Below are 20,781 nucleotides of genomic sequence, written 5' to 3'. Positions count from 1 at the left end.
AGTGCTTTAATTTTAAATGAAAGATAATAGCTGCCTTATCTCTAAGGAAACTGGTCTTGATTTTATTAACTTACAGGACAGAAGAATAATTGGCACATATCATTGTCCAGAAATGTATTCAACAAAGGTATCTTTCATTGTTTTCTAATGTTTTTATCCTCAGAGACTTAAAATCCAGGTCCTGACCACTTATGGTCATTAAAGATCCCATGGCACTTTTTTATAGCGTGGTCATCTCAGCCCCAAGCATCTGGCCAAATATCAATTTATGTAACTGTTCTGCTTACCTAACATTCCCCCCCACCACTCACCCACCCCATAGTTTCAATTGGCTACAGCATTCTCCATTTCCTCGACTAAAATATAGTGTATTGTTCTGCACTGTCAGTCACCACATTTCGCCTCAGAGGTGATTGCACTTCACTGGGAAGTGAAGTGGTTCTTCTTTCTAAAGCTTGTAAAGCGCTTTGGGATCCTTTTGAGTGGGCGGTGCTGTGAAGAATAAATGTAATTAATTATCGTTCTATCTCAGGCTTCACTTAGTTACAAAAGCATGTTTTATTTAGAGTTGGGCGAACCTGCTTGGTGGAAGTAACACTCCCAGCTCTCTCTAATCTGACAAGGAACATTTTGTCAAAGGTTGAAAAGTTAGGTTAATTTCTTTCTGGGTTTTGTTGTTGTTGTGTACTGCTTTGTTTCTTTTATTTTCACATTCATTTGTACTTCTGGATTGGAACTTTGGGAGTTCTTCAGATTTGGAATTCAAAATACCATGAAAAATGCAGTTCTTGTTATGGTCAATCCACTGTTCCAGGTGCAGGAGGGTCAAATTAGTGTTCAAGAAGCACTTGAACTTTGTGGTGCTTACCTGGCTATTCTAACACTTGAAGGTTCGCCCATCACTAATTTTTACTGTGTTTTGCATTATTTCTTCTGAAAAATTCTTGGAATTTTGAAAAATGCTGTGCTCCAACTCTGATATCAGTGTGATATGTGCAGAAGAAGACACTGTGCCCTAGAAGACAGTTTAGAATATTGCTAAATGTTTTTTCTGCCCAGCATCACTAATCTTACTAACTACTGCCAAGATTAGCAGATATCTGCAGCAGTTTGCTGTGTTAAGAAATTTACTGAAATGAGAACAGAAGTGACAAAAGAATCAAAACAAAAAGTTGACTGAAGGATTGATATCATGTCCCTAAAACATATCTATATCTAACTCTAGTAGACTAAAATAACTTTTCTTGCATTTGTGTTGCATAGAAAGCATACAAGTGTGTAAAGAGCACTCAAATTTCTAATATCATTGCAGATCAAATGGATAAAATGCTTAAAGTAGATTATTCCTAAGAAGATTTAAGATGTGAACAAATTTGTTGGCACTAAAATCTTTCCAAAGATAGTGACTTAGAATGCACAATGTTGAGGTGAAAATAACCCAGGCTCTGGGCTAAGGGGTAAAACCATTGCATTAGTGGATGTTATGTCAAAATTCCCCTGATGTAATTGGAACTAAATTTTCTATTCTTTTCTTAAAGCTATGTGAAACTATGGAAAATGTAGTTTCCAAATGGCTTTGCACCCCTCTTGTAAGATACTTCCCCTATTTGCTTTTAGACATTCTTGGGATCAATGAATGCCAAGTGCCTATAATTGCTTTTATTTTCAGGATACTGGAAGTCTTATTATTTGTCTGAGATCTTATAACAAAAATGACAGCCAGTTTTGTCTTACCCCAAAAATCACATAAGACTTTTCTAAATAACTGCACGCGTTATAAGAAAATGTTTGAAAGCTCTCTTGAGAAGTTTCATAAATCTATTTGAAAGCTTTTGCATATGTTTGCTTTTGTTTGTATTACAATAGCAGAATACTCTTTTTGCCTTAGCTTTGTCTAATGCAGATGAGAACTGATTTGATGGCCTTCCTGGCTAGAACACAGTGTTTCCTCACCACGCTCAATATCATGCTACAGAGTTCTCAAAGGAATTTTTCTTGAGTTCCAGCTCAACTTTCCCATTTTTCCAGTGCTTCTCAAAAAAGATTGATTTTGCTAACACGCGAGGAAATTCAAAGATTTCATATGGCTTTGATGAAAAGCAAGCAAAAATAGATGAATTTGGCTGCATCACATTGAGTCATTACATTTAATCTAAAAATAAAATATAATGAAACTAGAGGGGTGCAAACTCACATAGATTGCAAAAAAAAAAACAGAGAGGGGGAAATCTGGCATCTCAGCAATGGCAATTTTTATACATCACTTAAACAGATGTAATCACTCAAATGGCAGTGTTTCAGTAGGTCCAAAGTACTTTTGTGAGTATCCACCTTCCCAGTTCATAATACTGTGCAGTGGATGCTACTAAAAAGCAACTGTTTTCAACCCAGTTCTCTTGCCGTGCCATGTGAAATATTACACAGGGGTTTTTTTAATAATGGCAAATACGGTGCTATATTGGGTAGTGCAGTGAGGTACCTGATTCTGACTGCTAGCTTCTAAATATTACAGAATAGACTAATGCCATATTATTGTTTAGAAATCCACAAAAGTCACAGTTTGTGCACTTTCAATAATAATCATAGTATATATTATGTACATTATCAATTAATAATGTGGATGAGTTATTCTTAAAGGAGCTCTGGGACAGTTTCATCTCTTATTTGGCCTGGAGTATATCTGCGCTACCATCACTAAGTCAGTGTACTTAATTAGCTACTCATTAGCTATTATTGCTTTTAAAGTATTTTTATTTAATTATACTCTGTAATCACACAATTCAAAATACATACTTAGAGGGAAGGCTGAGGAGAATTAGAACTTCCTAAATAACCTTATATTTGTTTTCTATAAATGGATTATTTTGAAGTTCTCCTACCATATTTCGGATCTACTCCAGATTGCCTAAGAGTAGAATTTAGTTCCTCATCTTTGAAATCCTCTTAATTGTCTAAGGGGTTTTTTTACAACATTGCATTAATATTTTTTTCACTGAACTGGCTTTAAAAAAATATATAGTAGCTAAAACTACCCATTGAAACAGCTGTTCAATGTACATTTGATGTGATTACACTCTGTATATGTTTTTCCTTGCTGTAAATTGCCGATCTCTGCTATTCCAGTGTTCAGGTCTCCACAGCATGCACTGTGTTTATGAAATTCATTAGCACTGGGGAGTGGAGTTCCCACATAGGTATAGTTAGACTATGTTGGAGCCTTTCTGCAAGTAACCAGCAGTCCTCTTTGGAATATAGGGACTGAAAATTTTCATTCTCTTGTGCAGTGCTCTGGGCCTCGTTTTATAGAGGCAGAGAGACCTTGTGAATATCTGAAGTTTTTGTCAGAGGAGAAGCTTCCATTTAAAAGAAGCAAAACCAAAACAAAGCAGACCCTTTTCCATTTGATTTCCCTCCAAAAACCCCGAAAAGTTCAATGTTCGCCCCAGATACACTACCCAGTGGCAGAATCCCACTTCCAGGAGCTGAGCATGTACTCCATTTCCAGGTATTGCTTCTGCTCACTGTACGTGGGGTCTAGGGAAATGCCATTTATTCCATGATACTATACTGGCTTTATTGCTCCTTGAGTTCACAAATAAATGCCAATAAATAGAGCTACGGCTATGCTTAAAGTCTTTTAGACAGGCTGACATCCAGTGAATTAGTAATGTTAGATCTACCCTTTGTCAGCATGGCTTCAGTTTGCAACTGATTGAGCTTCCTTTCTCTCCTGTTAAATCTGCTTTCTTATTTTTTACAGATGGATCCACATGAAAATATTTTGTTGAGCACACTTGAAATTAAAAATGAGATGGCTGCCTCTGAGGCTGTGATGGGGCTTGGGGACCCTAGAAGCACTATGCTGGCCTATGACACTTCAAGCATCCAGTACCGGAAAGCTGGCTTACCCAGACACAGCTTTGGTCGCAACGCCCTGGAGCGACATGTGGCACAGAAGAAAAGTAGGCTACGGAGACGTGCATCTCAACTGAAAATTACCATTCCTGACTTGACTGATGTAAATGCCATAGATCGATGGTCGCGCATATTCTTCCCTGTTGTTTTTTCCTTCTTCAATATCGTCTATTGGCTTTACTATGTGAACTAAGAAACAAAGCCACACAGGAAGCAAGAACTGGATTTCTCATCAAATCGGTTGTACAGCCAAAAGTGGGACTTAGAAAAATTCTATTCAGGACAAAAAGTTATTTTAAAACACCTTAGTTGCTGGCCCACTCTATGGTCTGTTTTTATAATGTTTTTGTTGTATCTGCTAAATCGTAAATATGTTAAGTTGCAGTATGGACATATCCCCTTATCAAAATATAAGTGCATTTTGAGTGTGAAGGCAAATTGGATTTTGACAATCACTTCTGTCTCATTGTCCTGCACTCTCTCTTTTTTTTCTTCCTTTTTTTTTTTAATGGCCGTTTGAGTTTAGTGATACAAATTATAGAGCAGCATTTGAGAAACAAGTTCTAGTTTCAACAGCAGTACGTACTGTTCCCAGGGAAACTGCATATCCAAGACATGCATCTACACTTAAGGGAGTACTAAGTTGTTATCATGCTTATGAAACATCTACACTTTATATTTTAAATGTGTAAACTTGAAAACTAGTAGTGCCTATCATCTTTCCAAGATGATGATGGTCAGAGATTTCCCAACCATATTCAGTTATTTCCTGTTATTTATTGAAAGAACTAAACCTTTGATAATATTAGGGTTGGGTGTTTGCACAGAAGCTGAAGCAAAAAGCACTAGTTTTGTTTGGATTTCAAAGAGAGAACGTATGCTCACAATCACAATGACTGTAGTTGTGATCAATAGAGGAACGTAGCAATGGTATAAAAATGCATCAAGTCTGAATGGGTAGATATGCTGCTGTTTTGTGTTAGGGAAAGGAATCATCTGTCCAAAGTGCCCGAATTGGTTGGCCAAATAGTAATTCTCTAGGTGGCTGAAGGAAACCAATGGTGCCCTGCCTTTGTAGGGTAGGGACAGCAAGAGAGCAATTATAAAATACAGGGCCAAGGAGAGGGAAGGCTACATATATGTAAAAGTGTGTGTGTGTGTGTGTGTGTGTATATATCTATACACACACTGTGCAAATGAATGTTGTCAGTTATAGTACATACCTTAGTCTGAAACACTCATGTGGAGTTGTGCGATTTCTTCCAAGTTTGAAATCTTTCCCGTGTTATGCTTGCCCCTGTTGTTATGCTTAACACCTTACATCCAGTTTGATTAAAGGTACCGTACCTCTTTAAGCAGTAAAGATCCGAGCATATGTACTTCAGTACAAAAAATACTGTCAGGGTACTTTCTCAGTCTGGATTAGGCAATACCGTTTCACTTTTTGTTTTCCTTAATGCACTGTTTTAAAGGGAAAAATTTGGTAGCCATCACTTTAAGAGTTTAATTACACCCTTAAATGTTTCCTGCTTTAGGGTGATTTCCATTGAAAAACTAGCAAATTTCAGTTTTGCTTTAGGAAAGTTTTTGAAATAAAAGGTTTTGCTTTATTCCATAGAGCTTTACTCTTATAGGCAAAATAGAATAGACAAAAAATAGAATTTTATAGGCAAAGTAGAGTTTGCCATTTAGTCCATTGTGGAATCTTTTTCTGTAATGAAAAAAAAATCCCCAAGAACTGTATAAAAAGTATAAATTCCTACTAAATCAGATCCCAAATATTGTTTGACACAAAATATTTCATGAAGCAAAAGCCACATCTGTTGTATCTATGCTACCTCTCATCTGTGTACAAATTTCTGAAAGAAACTAGAATTCAAGTATCTTCCAAATAGCAAAGGAATTTTTTCAGGCAGATACTTCTTCCCCATTTAAGTATTCCTTTGGCAATACTTTAAGATAGTTCTTAAGAATATTTTTCATAAAATATTTTCTTTGAATTTTTTGTTCTTGCTTTAAAAGAGTAATTTTCTTACAAGTTTCTATGGGGTTTTTTCCCCATTTGACAGTGAATGACAGTGACAGGAGGAAAACAGTTCTGGGAACTAATAGGCCAATATTCTGAGTTTGTTTTCAGCACATGATATACTTATTTCTGCTTCAAATGGGAGAGAATAGTTTTGACCCTGAAATGGGATTTGCCAGGCATACACACTACCTGTTGCTTTCAAGGGAGTTGTGTGTACGTTCATGTACTGCCTCCAGGTTCAGGCTCCACAGTATGTAGAGACAGGCTTTCATCACGTGGTTAACTTTTCAGGTCGAAATGTTGCTTTTTGTTCACACGCTTAATTTCTGACTGCGTTTCATGCATAACGCAGTGAGGTTTGTAGATGCATTTGGAATTTCAACTGATAGGTATGAATCATGTTGGAATTTTTTCCCAATTCTAAGAAAAGGAGCCACATCAAAATTCAGTATTTCTCTTCAAAGTCTGTTCTTTAAAAATGGTATTAATTATCATAAATAAAAGCAGTCTTATAGTAGTATTCTGTACAAGCTTTTCTTTCCTTTCACAAATTGCTGCCAGCTCCTTTTTTATTTCACAGAAGCATAGCGTGAATACAGGGAGCTCACAGCCTGTTTGTGGTTGATACACATCAAATATAAAACCTTACAGAGAATATGTTGACTCTCTGCATTGGTTTACTGCATCGGCTATTATGAAAACCACAGAGATTGTATCCTAGAACTGCACATTAATTTATCTGAAGTTACAGTACAAGCCATAATACTCTCTGATGTCGCTATTCAGAGAGTGAAAGAAAATGTCTGGTTTCTGCTCAGGTGTCACTAGGAAAGATATATTATCTGGGGGAAAGGAGCACTTTCGCTTTTAATATGTCCTTCTGCCTATTAATGTGATGTGTAAAATTAGTGAAAGAGAAGGATTCAATCATTTTGTACTAAGGCTTAACACTGTGATACAAAAAGATGGGGGTGAGAAAGACGGGCGAGGCACTGTCAAGGGAAAAGTATAACTCAAGCCCAAGGTGAGCACTTACTCCTCTTCTGAGATGCTTGAGTGAAAGTGAGGAATTATGCCAACATACATGAGATATGGGGTTTGCTATGTGTGCTACCCTCCAGGTAAACTAGGATAAATTTGCTTTTAGTTTAGAATTGACCGAAAATGAATATTCTAGATCATTTTAATAGTGTTAATTGATGTTAGTTTCAATAAGCAAAATATCAAAGTTAATAATTTAGATAAACCTTGTAATATAATTATAGTTGCACATTTTATTGTTCTATTAGACATGATAGCCAGCAATTAAGGTGTTTTTCATCTTTGTGAAATTCATGGGCAAATTACGACTATAACATGGCACAGTTTTAATGAAATCTTTGAGATCAATCTGTAAATATATACTGTACATGACTGCTAGTAAGTATGATACACGTTTTCAGAACTGAAAATTCATGCAACATATTTCTGTGTTTGCATAAGGAATGTTATGTTTCTATCCTGTTGCAGTTTAATGACTGGGAAGAAAGACTCAAGCAATGACATTGTGACCATTTCTTTTCTCATTCCCAGGGGAGGAAAGCAGAGTCTTAGATAACAGCGTGTTGCAGAGTTCTTAAGAGAGTTTTTACATTCTAATACAAAGGACATAAAATCTGTGAGGTACAAAAGCACAATGCATAGAGAAAATGAGTGGTGGTCTTACACTTGGGGAACAAATCCTATTTATTTCAGACAAATATGCATTAAAATTAAAGCTCAGTTAATTTTCAGTATAATTATTAGACTGTGTTCCAATTCTGTACTATAACACAGTACTAAACATAAGTGAACGGATGTTAAACATTATCCAACTATATGTGCATATGGACATATACCTAAATGTCTATATGGACATATGTGTGTATATATACATGTACTGAGTATATATATGCACACACATTCATATGTTGGCGTGTTAAAGGAATAAGCTAATAATAGTTTTGTTTCTACCATCAACCAGTGTATGAATATATTTTTGAGAAAAAAAGATTAATGTATTTAAAAAACCAACTTACTATACAGGGTAACTGGGCATTTCTATATCAGCAGATCAATGCTTATAATTCGTATGGAGCATTGCACCGTTTGACATGATGATAGTACTGTACCTCCTAGCATCTGAAATTAGACTAGTCCTCACATTGCTTGCCTATTTCTTCTCTCTCTTTTTATAACAGCATTGTCCACTAGTAAGTTTTCAAAACCAACAAATTCCTTAGGGAACCAAGAAAAAAAGGCAAAAATATCAACTATTTCTAGAAAATAATCTAGGGTGGGATGGCCAGGGTACAATACTATATCAGTAGTGATCATAACATTTTGCTATGTGTACATAGAACATACGATGTGAGCAACCATAACTTAAGCTGAACGTGTGTAAATATTATCAGATTTCTTAAACATTTTTAACTTCTAATTTGTACTTTATGGTAAGGCAAAAAGCTAATTCTACTTATGGTTTAGGTTAATGTGTCCTAAAATTATGTAAATAATTAAATAAGCTGTAAATGAGCAGTCGATAGATACAGTAATTGTTTAGTGACCTTTTTTTTACTAAGTACGATAATTGCAGTGCTCTAGCAGAGTAATTTAAACACCCTTTTGCATAAACAGATTTGGATTCCAGATATAAAAAGTACGGAAAGTACTGTAGTGTAAAATAGCCATTGCGGCAATGTTACTGCTAGCACAATCGATTCCTTTGTATGGTTAAAATGTTCAGGCAACAGAAGATAGTAGCTTGGCACTCAGTACTCAGATTAGCATAAACAAATGGGGCCTGGTTTTCACTTACAATAAGGCACCTTTATGTTGCTCCAGTGAGTGGAGAGGTGAAGGAATCCAGGGTAAGTGAGAATTCAGCTGTTGGCGATTTCATTACAGAAAGCCTGCGTATTGCGTCTGTCTGTTTCTGAAATCTGTATCTTTTATGGTACCTAGTAGTAGAATTATATTTTTCTTTACAAAAAAAAGAAAAGGATGTTTGACTGTCGTTAGATAGCATAGTCCCCCAAAGCCAAAGAATCTTCAGTCCAGAAATTGTTTAAAAGGGAAATCTAATAAGTCACTGCTTAACACCAAAGGTAAAGCTTAATAAAATGCACTAGGAACTTTGTCTAAATTTTTAAGAAGCAAATGGAATGCTGATCAAAAATACTGCCCTATTCTACTTTGTAAAAATAGTAATAATTTAAATATCCATAATATAAAATTGAAATAGATCATCTCTACAAGAATATGCAACACTAACATTTCATAAGTATAAAATTTTCTTTGTAAGTGCTTTGACAAAAAATGAAACTTAAATGATGAAAAATCTCACCTCTACTTTCATACTAAGGGTTGTATTTTTTTAATGTTTTTCAGACATGAGGTCATCTATTCCAATTTGATAACATTTTGTATGTTTTCACTGTTACTGTCATTTGACAGATAGTCACCAGGCTGTATTGTTCATGGTCTGTCCTGTTACTTTCAGTTGAAGACAAAAAGAACATTTGAAACATGATTAATTCTAACAAGCTGACTATGATTTGACTTCTGTCACGTTTTTATTTGCATGGGTGTTTAAATGGTTCTGTTAGTACTGTCTTTGCACAGTTCTGATTTATCTTTTTTTACTTAGTACTATTTACTTCATAATGTAGTAATCATCAGCCTTACTAATGACCTTGTAGCCTTTCTTATATGCACATAATGCACATTTTCCAATGGCTAGAAAATGCAAAATACTAGTGGATATCATTGCATCAGATCTTCATGTCTTTCTCAAAAGGACTGCTAACCTCTGGGATATATGAGGTAGTAAAATGATGATTGTAAATGAGTAGCACATAAGAGATATTTTCTTGAATTTAAAATTATTGCAGCCAGTTTCAGCATGTAAATATATAATAATGTTGGCTAGTGTGTAATTCTTGAACTAAAAAAATATAAATAAAGAAAACCTAAAAGATATATATGTAGTTGTGTTATGTTGGGCAGGCTCTTTTCTCAAAGCTGCAGAAGATTACAGTTCTCATCTGAAGTGAGTATCTATGAATTTGGACACCAGGAAGTTGGGCATTGAGGCATCTGAATTGTAGCCTTAATATGCAGAAAGGGGTAGCCGTGACACGGTGTTGATTTGCCTATGCAGCAGTCAGGGGGAGTTGAGTGTCTGGGGAATATAAGCAATGTACAGTGAGATGCTCAGTGCTAGTCAATAAGAAAATGCTGAGAGGAGGGGAACAGCTGAAAAATCTCAGAAGTTCGGTAACTCCTCATGACGAGCTACCTCGCTCCACAAGAGGTGACTCCTCGGTCAACTCTTGTGAATCTGTTACTAATGGTAAGTTGCTGGTGTCCTCCTTATAGAAATACGGTAGCAGCTGTTCACAGTGGGATGGTATTTCCTTTTACAGAAAAAGGTCTAAACAGTCTTAAGTCTGTCTATGTGGACTTAAGATATGGAAGACCCAAGTTCCATTCCTTCCTCTTCCTACTTAGCATCTAGCAAGAGAGATCCTGGATGACCAAATTATTGACCCTTTCAGGATGGTGGATTTAGCAGATTTTCCTGCTGGAGCTGTTCTGTTGTATAAAAAACAATTCAAGATTTAACAGACCAGGAGGAGAGTGCAGTCAAGCATGGTCATGAGAGGCATCTGTATTGCTGTACTCCATCTGCTGACTGTTTTGTACAAAACATTATTGGCAGTAGCAGGGACCAGAAGCTGGATCTTTTCTTGTGTTCCCAAGATGTAAAATGTCCACTAATACAGTTCTGTTCTTGCTTCTTCTTTCTGTCCTAGTAGATCTTAAGCATTAAATAGACTTCAGAATAAGACTTGTTTGTTTGCTCTGCTGAGGGAACAGTTCATATCTCTTAGTTTTTCTTGTTCTATGCCAGCCCAGCTCTAATAAAAGGGAATTCATAGTTGTGTTTCCAAACCCCAGATATCACTACATGGGGGAGATGGCAAGGTATTTACTGGTAGCCTTAGCTGTACATACCTGCAGGTTCTGCCACAACTTGCTGCTTTGGTTGATCCAACCAGGGGGAGCAGATGGAGCACCAGAAAAGAGAACAAATGGCCGTCAGGCAAAAGGCTGCCAAAGGCTAAAACTGCCAAATCCTCATTTTTGTCTGGAAATGCAGACAGCAGTTGGTAATTCCTTTTGAAGTTATCCACCTGGCTACTCTCTGTTCTCAGTCCCACAACAGCACTGCTTTAATGACTGATCTGTTCTGTCTTGCTTTTCTGTGGATAAAGTGAAAGAGCAGAGATTGAAGATGGGAAGACCCGTGAGTCTTGCGTCTGGTACTGAGGTGAGGAGCTGTAGGTTGCAGGATATTGGCTCTGTATCAGGATACAGAGAGCATGAGAAGTAAAATATTCCAGACTGTTAAGGAAAACTCAAGTATAACTTCATTTCTTCACTGTTTCAAATATATCACATCTTCCTCTGAAACTTCTGAATGGTAGATCCAAGTTCTGAAAAAAGACTAAAATGTCAGCACACTTGCTTTGTTACAAGTATGTGATGTACTGTTGGCCCTTATTTTCAGAGATTACTACAAGCTAGAAAGCAAAGTATTTCAACTTTAAGACTGGTTTGTGATTTTAGGGTCTAAAAATATTTATACTCATTGGTGAGTATCATTTCCAAATCAACATAGAGCAAATTGTCTATCTACCTTTTCACCTGTCTGTGTCTATAAATGTGTGTAATGTTATCACATCCTAATAGGTGCTCTATCAAATCCACTGGCACAAAAATAAGACTAGTGCTGCAGAGTATTTGAATAATTTATTCCCTTTATTCTATTCTAAGCTTCAACACTTACTTCATGACTTGTGTAACATGGCCTCTCCTTCGTTCAATTTACTTGACTGCAAATTAGAAACGTTAATATCAGCATTTATTGGTAAATTGTACTGTTGAATATATCTTGATAATTAAAATTAGCAAAATATGTCAGAAATTATCTAACATCACAGTTCTCAACTTATAAAAGGAAAATCAGTATTTTAAAGAACAAAATTATGCATCTGTCAAATATTGAACAGCTGTGAAAGAATCAAATAATGGGAACTGGCTTCTAACACATTGTAACTGTTGCATATTAAATAAATGTAACATTAACAACTACATAGCAAGTATGTTCACTAATGCAAATTCTTTGGTTATCAAAATTAATGACCAGCATGACATTATTAATTTGTAATGCTTATTATTCTTGAAGGATATTTGGAGTGACTGATTTATTATGATGTTTGTACGAGTCTAGGCAAGCAATAAATTAAAAAAAATGATGGTTATGTCCAGAAATGGGGGTTGGGTATTCAGGTGATGTAAATTGCTTATGTAAATGGAGATATGCTTGCCTTGACTGAGACTCTGGCCCAGGCAGATTTCTCTGTGTGTGTGTTGTTTTTTGTTCTTCTGTTTTAATTTCAGGGCAAAACTTTTGATTACATATTATTCTTGGAAAGAAAGTACTTTTTCTGACAGATTGTCAGAGCTGACATACTGCATTCATTTTGGCACTCTATAATGGCTATAAGGGCATGCTTCCAGCTGAGACCACTTTTTTAAAACTTTCTCTTTTTTAGAAAGAATATAGCCAAGGAAACAAAATCTTCCTGAAGTTCTGGGTCTTTGACTGACATACTTAGGTTCCCTTACAAATGCTTTAACAACTAAATCATGTAAACTGTGCACATTTTCAGTTTTGGTGCTATTTATTTTTCAAATGGTACTTGAGTAGACGTGTATATATCTATGGATATGTATAGTTACACATACTTTATTTCTAAGCTTGGTTGATATGTCTAAAGACTGATACTTTCTAAGGCCACATGAAACTGGTCTGTGGCCTTTGAGATCTCCCTGTTAAATGTTTCCAAAGATCTTTTCTGAAGAGTCTGATTGATCATATCAGTCTTTAATCTTCATCTTTTTGTCGAAATTTTATGGCATTGATGTTTATGAAGGTACTGCAAAGAGAGATCACAGGCAGGCACAGGAGTACAATGTCATGCAGGTTACAGGGAATGAAGTCCTGTTGTATGCTCTTTGACAGCAGCAAAAAGGGCAAGATGTGCAGTCATAAACCCACAGCACAAAAGCTAATTTGGTCATGGAAGGATCAGTGCAGTTCCGTTATTGAGGATGATATTTCCCCTTCCATGTCGTGCAAAGAAATTGTTTCTTCAGGTGAGAGGACATTGCCAGGAGAAGGAATGTGGATAATAAACAAACTGAAACCTACATGTCAGGACAGCAAGATTTATCTGCAAGATTTGCAAATTGAATTGTTTTTGCTGTCCTTCTGTATTTTATGTTATGAAAGATTGAGACTTTTTTATTGTTGTTGTTGTTAGTCACTATTCAAAAGATATCTGAAGTAGAAATATGTGCCAAACAGACAGAAAAAGAATTCACTGGTAAGTCAAAGGAAAAAAAGAAAAAGAACCCCAGCATGGGGAAATCCAGCTAATACCCTCCCAACCTCCCAAGCAGCAACAAAGTGTAATCTGCTCTGCCTAATTTATTTTCTTTTCTTTTCTCCCACTCATAACATACTTTAAAATTAGAAGGGTTTAAGGCTGTAGGAAGGACAAATCTCTTCTTCCCACTCCCGCCCCCTTAATTTTAATGTTTTCTTTCTTACACAAGTTTGGAAACTTAGTATGAAGACCTTGGTTAATTCCAGTGAATCATACAAGCCTTAATTGGTTTTGGAAGGGTCTCCAGATCTCTCTAAGAAAGGTTAAGCATTATTTATTTGCCTTCATTACTACCCAAAGCGATATGATTACTGAACAGGTTTGACATTCAAACTAATTAAGGATGAGAGAAAGAGGAAAAAAAGCCTTTATATGAGATCCAAACAAAAATTTACAAAAGAAAAAAAAAATGGAAAGGACAGGCAGATGAAAAGTAAAGAATGTTTCTCACTCATGCTATAAGATTTTAAAGTAAATACAGGCTGCTTTTCTGGCATAGCATGTTTCTCTGTCTTTTAACTGCAGCCTAGCCATCCATCACCTGGTTTTCCTATTTCAGATTGCTTACAGGAAGCCATATGAGGTAATATCTCCTGGTGTTGATGAAAGGGAAGGATGTCCAGCATAAGTCTATACTTCTTCCCCAGGTATGTATTTTACATCTGACAAGGCTTGAAAACAAATACCAAATCCTGTTCCCTTTGCTCATGCTCGGTGAGCATGCTCGGGCCCAAAGGATTTCACAAGGTGTTAAGCACCTTGTTGAAAAACAAGCATTTCCATTTACTGTGCCCACCCTGAAAAATGTTTGAGTGGTTAAAACAATGGAGGAGGGGAGGGAAGATCTTTCTGCTTTAATAACTGAGGTAACAAGACAAATCTGTTGGACTGTAAATGCTAATGTTTTGCTTAGATTTTGCAAGCACTTATGCACCCTGCTGAACTGGAACTACCCTCTATGCAAAATCTGTACAGTACTGAGAAAAGAGTTGACTTGCTCATTTGTGCCAGAATTAAATTGAATTATCTAATTCTAATGAAATAGAGTAATATGGACATGGGAAAATATAAAAAGCCATATTGTAATGCTCCTGTACCATTCTTCTTTAGCAGAGAAGAGATGCAGAATGCCTCTTGCTAGTTTCTGTGTTTATGAGATCCATCTCTGAAAGGGCATGAGAATTGTGTGCCAGTACTTTTCTAGCTTAAAAGCACATGGCAAGCATGCCTTTGTCAGTAATTCATAATGCATAAAGTAAGAGATGAGTTTTTTGTTTTGTTAACAAAATGTCTAAATTTGACCTTTCCAGATACTTCTTTGCTATTTGAAGACACTAAATTATTTTCTTGTATGTACTTTATATCCTCATTGATAGTTGGACTGCTCAATTGTGACTGCATGGACAAAAAACATTGTTCTTTTTACAATTAGCTGAGCCTAGCTCTATCAAAAATAGGTATGGAAAAAATATGTGCATTGTGGGTATTTACTCCTGAAAACATGGTATTTGTTTTATGTGGATATTTTATACTATTGTAAACTCTTGCAATATATTTGGATTTACATTTGTATAAAATACTTATTTAAAGAGAATTTAAAAAAAAAATTTGTATTTTCCACAACGCAAAAGGGATGTTATCATTTTAGTATATTATTTAACACTTTTTTTTTTTTTAAATGTTATTTTAATGTCCTGCTGGAAATGGTTTTCTTCTCTGGGAGATTTCATTCTTCCTTTCAACTAAAATATTTTTCATGTGAAATGTTGGGGGTTGAGTTAAAAATTTGTTTAATTTTTTTTTTCCATCAATATGTCTGGAAAAATAAAATCTAAACACATCAGCTCAGCAGTCAGCTTACCTGAAATACTTAGATTTGGCATGATGAGGAATCAGGATAGTAGGAAAGGTCAAGAATACTAGCAATGATTTGACATATTTTTAGACTTTCAAAGTTTGCATACTTTGATGATCATCCTCTTAAAGTTTCTGATTCATTAGATACAATTTATAATTGATTTCACTGATGTTTCGTTTAAAAGCTTAAAATTCATACATGAGAGATGCTGAAGGTATAGCTCTGAGACCTGGTAAAGCGTGAGTACTAGGTTCCTGCATGGTGATTTCTCTGCAGACTTGGCCTCCTCAACTCTGCTTGCTACAACAGGTAGGACCCATGAATATGCATGTCTAGGAAACAATCAATTACTTTTGCACTACGTTTGTTGTACTCAGGTCACTTTGCTTTGAGGAATTAAATTAAGATTACCATAGCTTTTGCATATTGTGAATTTAGAAGGATGCTTTGGGATTTCTAAATACGCTTGTCAGATAGACAATAAGCCTGCTGTCAGATAGGGATTTGCCTCAGGTTTGCATCCCCCTTCTCTCCTTGGAGAGAGAAATGCCTTTCTGCTGTCCCGAAATGGTTGTGTGTTATGTGGCAGAGTGAAGGCAGCAAACTCCCTGTCGTCACATGTTGAGGACACGGCACTGCCTAGGTCACTGATACCTGCTAACAATTTGCAGCAGGACAGTCCTACAAGATTTACCTCTCAACTATTGTTAAATTAGATGTTAAGTATCACATTGATAGTATTGTAATACCTGTTTCTTAATTATATCATTAATTGATAACGGAAAAACATGATGTAACTGGAGCACTTTTTTACTGTTATTTCGAAGGACCAAGTGACAGAATGGGAGAATGTTAAATGAAACTTTTCCTTCAGAGGTCTAAACTAATACTGTATTTTATAATTTCTCAGGTCATCAAAAGCCTATAAGAAGTTAGGATCTAGAAATGACATTTTGGGGCCTTAAATAGCATGGGTTAACCTCATTTTTTTTTAATTGTAGAGTGCAGACATCTCTGCACTGAGTGGACATGCTAAATACACCTGTGTTTTGGAAATGAGCACCTTTAATCTGCTGATCATTTCTCATATTTCTGTGCACATTGTTAGGTATCAGTCCCCGGTAGCTATGAACAGAGCAAACAGACACCCACAGCCTACCTGCAAGGACTGTGTGAAATAATGAAGGAACAGATGATGTCAAACAAAAAGAGTGCCTTTGTAGACAGCTGGAGCCTAATTAATTTGCAGCAAAGCTGAGCGAGGCAGTGCCCATGGCCCTGCAGGTATCGCTAGATTTCGTTACTGCACCAATTACAATAAAGCATTGCCAGCACAAAAACCAGTAAGGCATTTGCTGTGCACTTGGAGGAAAGGGATGCTAGTTATTAGTCACCTGAAGAAGTGTACTGTGATTCCTTGTATTTGTTTTCTTTCTTTTAATTTCTTACTCTCTGAAAGACAAAGAAGGAGAGCTTCCATTTTAGCATTTATTTTACCAACCAACCACCAACCAACCAACCTCCCCATTGTTTCTCAGATAAGTTAGATCTTCAACAGGACATTCATATAAGACAAATAGACCAACATGCCTTATTTCATTGGAACCAGCTCCTTTTCTGACTGCTACAGTTTATTATGGTTAGTCCATTATAAATTACATGGTGTCTCCAGGGACCTGTTCTGTACTTGAAATATCACAAGACTGCTGTCATGCATAATGCTGCAGAGAGCTGCTAAATTTATATCCACTAAAAATGTGCTTTACATTGCAGAGTGACCCACTTTGACTTTCATGCATAAATGGGTTGCTTTTCTTTTTCTTTTAAGTATTATTCGTTATTTTCTGTTTGTCCACAGTTTTAACTTGCTCAGAAAAGGCCCTTGGAAATTCTGTTATTTGTGCTTGGTGTATAGTGTGATTATCATTATTTTATAAAACTTGGACATACTTCCAAATTCCCCTAGAGACAAAGCATGCAAAGGGCAATTTTGTCTGCCAGCCCATGTAAATTCTATCAGACTACATAAACAGACAACAGTGGCAGATTGGCTCCTGGAGCTTATGATTTCTTCTGCTCCTAAGCAGTTTGCACAGCAAGTAGAGAGAAAAGACTGTGAAGCACAAGCTGCCCTAACATATAGATAATGGCAGTTTACTTGTATAGTTTCGAAATGTGCCCTATGACACAATTTTAAATGCTTTTTTTTTTTTTTTTTTTTTTGAGGTACACTAAGAATAAGAATCCTTCCAAATTCCAGCCTATTTTTAACAAAATTTTAAAAACAAAGCATAACTCTCTGATTCCATGTTAAATTTTCACCTTCTTAGAGGGGAGAAAGAGAGCAGACTTGGGCTTAAAATGCCTTCAGGATACTATATACTAGAAATCATTATCTACAAGAAGTACCTCCACAGGAATTCTGCCATAAAGCTTTAGTGTATAATAAGAAAAATATATGGCAAGACTGTTATGCTACTAATTGACATGGCTAAATAGCTGATAACATGTTCCACTGAACAGACATTTATAGGGAAATAGAACATAGGGAATAAGAGAGGCAAGTAAAAATTGAAAAGATTTCTGTTTTGATTTTTTTCGAAATCATCTTAAGATGGTGAAAAATGGTCACCAGCAGTTCTGCTCCTTTCAGGCAAGAAACATCTCCTTGATCATGTTTCTACACAATCTAGGCAATTGGACTAGATGATCATTGTAGGTTCCTTCCAACTGAAATATTCTATGCTATGCTATGCTATTCTGTTCTAATTTTTGTCCTGAGAAAATGGCACGGCATCCATTGGTCCTGAAAAGTGTGGAACTGAAGTGATGTGCAGTGATAATGGACTCTTCTGGACCATAAGCTCAATTTCCACTCTTGGACAGGTAGAAATGGGTGATGAAAGTATGTCCTCTTCCTCCAGATGTCTTGGCATCATATGTTATATTTATCTGAATATTGGGCTGGAATTATGTTACAGTGATGGTCTTTGCAATAGTAAACATCAAGCTGTCCCAGCTCCTACACCTTCTTCTTCCTTTGGAGTCCTTCTTAAGAAAATAATCCTCTCTCTCTCTAGAACAGAAGAGGACTGGGGAGTTACTTAAGAAACCCAAGGGAAGGACTCCTTACTGTCTCTGAATGCTCCTTCTCTTTCACCATTCGAAAGAGTGCAGAGGTGAATCTTGAACGTCTCAATGTCTTCATTTAAAATTTCAAACTCAGAATGGTTATCCTGATCTTTTTACAACATTGTGTATCTAGTCCTCTTATTTTTTAAATAGACTTAAGTTAGTTGTATCTTTTACCAGCAATGCACAGAAAGAGGTGCATTCCAACTGAACTTAAAACACACTTTCAAAATGTAGGGTCTAAATAAGGTTTGTTCATCTGAAGACTTGAAGGGGTACTAAAATACATACTAAACCATATTCTGTAACAAATACTTTCCTTACTTAAGCAGTTGGCTAAACGTATCTTTCTGTGTTTGCATAAAAAACTGTTTATGTGCAGGTGTTTGCAACTTTCTTCTGGCTTTAGAGTGTTGCACTGAGAAGATATACCTGAATGAGACTCAAAGAAATGTACAAAATAAATATCACCATTTCAAATGAAGTTAGTGAAAATGTCAACAGTCTGGGGCAAAAAGTTTTGAGGATTTAAAATTTGAACCATTCCTTGCAGGCTGTGTGAAGTCTGGGAGCTAATAAGTTCCTCTTGATCAGCTGGACATTCGGAAAGTTCATGCATAACCTGAAGGTTCATAAATAATAAAAAAGGGTTTTTTTAAGCTGATTTTAACGAAGAAACAGAGCTTTCATAGGTTAGCTTTTGAATGGAAAAAGGTTAATGTAGACTGTAATTACTGATCTGTGAAGACAACTGGAAATGTAGTACCGTTTTGCTTCCATGTTTGGGCTACTCCTGCGTAGGAAAATAGTTCAACAATTTAAGGAAGATCCTTGTCAGACTCAGAAACACAGGCGTTTCTTTGTTAGATCTGATGGTTACACAGGAGGTACTTAAAATAATCCAGAAGAATGCTAAAAAGGGCTCTTCTCAGCCTTCATAAATATCAATACTGTAAAAGGGGATAAGAATATGAAATGTGGGTTTAGCAGGATTCTTTTGCTGTGAGTAGTAGTTTTCTACCATTAGAAAGCATCAGCTTTGCAGAAGAGGGCCTGGGAGACCTTGGAGACAACCAGCTGACTGCAGGTCTGCAGTGTGCCCTTGCAGCAACGAGGCCAACTGTATACTGGGCAGTATTAGCAAGACTATAGCCAGCAGCTAAAGGGGAAAGTCTCTCTTGACATATGATGGCTATGTTTAAACAAAACACATTGGTCTAAAAAGATGTCTTTAAAAAAAAATAATGACCTGTGCATGGACTATTGCTCCAAAGGCAAATTGTTGATTTGGCCTCATTTCTCTTTTTCATTTCATTGATAATAGTACAGAAAATTCAGTGCAACTGAGCAATATGAGCAACATCATTAAGTTCATTTTTCATACAAATACTTCCCCAAATTATGGGTATGTTCTATATTTACAGTGTCATGTTACTGTGGTGTAATTAGAGGAATAATTACAAGGGAAAACTTTTATTTTTGACCAGACTATCTCTTTACTCATTTCTGTGGAAATCTAAAATTAGTGTAATCTCAATGTTAAGAAACTGATGTATCTAGAACAATTCATCTATTTAATATTACTTGAAGCAATAAGCCAAATTTAAGGAAAAATTCTGTTCAAGTTCAAGCATTTAGTTCCATTACCTGAAACCAGAGCCTACTTATCTGCAAAAGTGATTCAGATCCTTACGCACTGTATATTTTCTGAGGTTTTCAGGTTTTAAAATTCAAGGTAGCTTTTTTCATACAAGCAACATATTGCCACGTGATTTGCCATTGTTTTGGCAGAAGCTGCATGCAAGAATCAATTTTCCTTGTTTTGTCAGGCAGCTGCTGTTCTGCGTCTTAATAGTTGCTATCTTAACTACCTCTAAGGTCCCTTGTCCACCAATACAATATCAGACAGTTGTCACTTTTTAAGGAGAGTAAAGAAAAGACTGTTGGGACTCCTCCCAACTTTCATTCTAAACCCTGTGATTTTAGGATGGCAGGAAAAGGTTTATTTGTATAGTAGCAGCCCGTTGGCTCATTTGTGTTTTACCTGGTTTGCTTAGGACTTTTATGCACATGTCAGTAAATGTGTTGATAAATAATGTTACCCGAGAAACAGCATAGAATTGTGCTATCTGATCACCATAGCTACTCATAAGGTAAAGTTAGATAATGAAGCTTGCGTGTAGGTGGTAAAGAACAGGGAGAAAAAGCACTGATACAATCTGAGGTCTTAATTTGCTATGGGCTCCCCTGTCCCAGGATCCTCTGAGGTGGAGTCTACAGGTGAGGCTTTAGCATCCCAAGGAACAGAG

The 20,781-nt window shown here is 36.2% G+C and overlaps 1 protein-coding gene across 2 annotated transcripts in view; it reads left to right on the top strand.

Moving 5' to 3' along the window:
• GABRB2 (gamma-aminobutyric acid type A receptor subunit beta2) overlaps positions 1-9,903 on the top strand; it is a 182,102-nt gene extending 172,199 nt beyond the window's left edge. For both annotated transcript variants that reach the window (XM_075509901.1, XM_075509902.1), the window contains one exon: positions 3,761-9,903. In XM_075509901.1, the coding sequence (XP_075366016.1) occupies positions 3,761-4,108 (348 nt within the window). In that variant the 3' untranslated portion in view covers positions 4,109-9,903. The remainder of the gene's footprint in view (positions 1-3,760) is intronic.
• The last annotated feature ends 10,878 nt before the right edge of the window (positions 9,904-20,781 follow it).

The sequence above is a fragment of the Mycteria americana genome, chromosome 8, assembly GCF_035582795.1.
Source record: "Mycteria americana isolate JAX WOST 10 ecotype Jacksonville Zoo and Gardens chromosome 8, USCA_MyAme_1.0, whole genome shotgun sequence".
Classification (NCBI taxonomy): domain Eukaryota; kingdom Metazoa; phylum Chordata; class Aves; order Ciconiiformes; family Ciconiidae; genus Mycteria; species Mycteria americana.
This window is presented reverse-complemented; position numbering and strand designations above follow the sequence as displayed.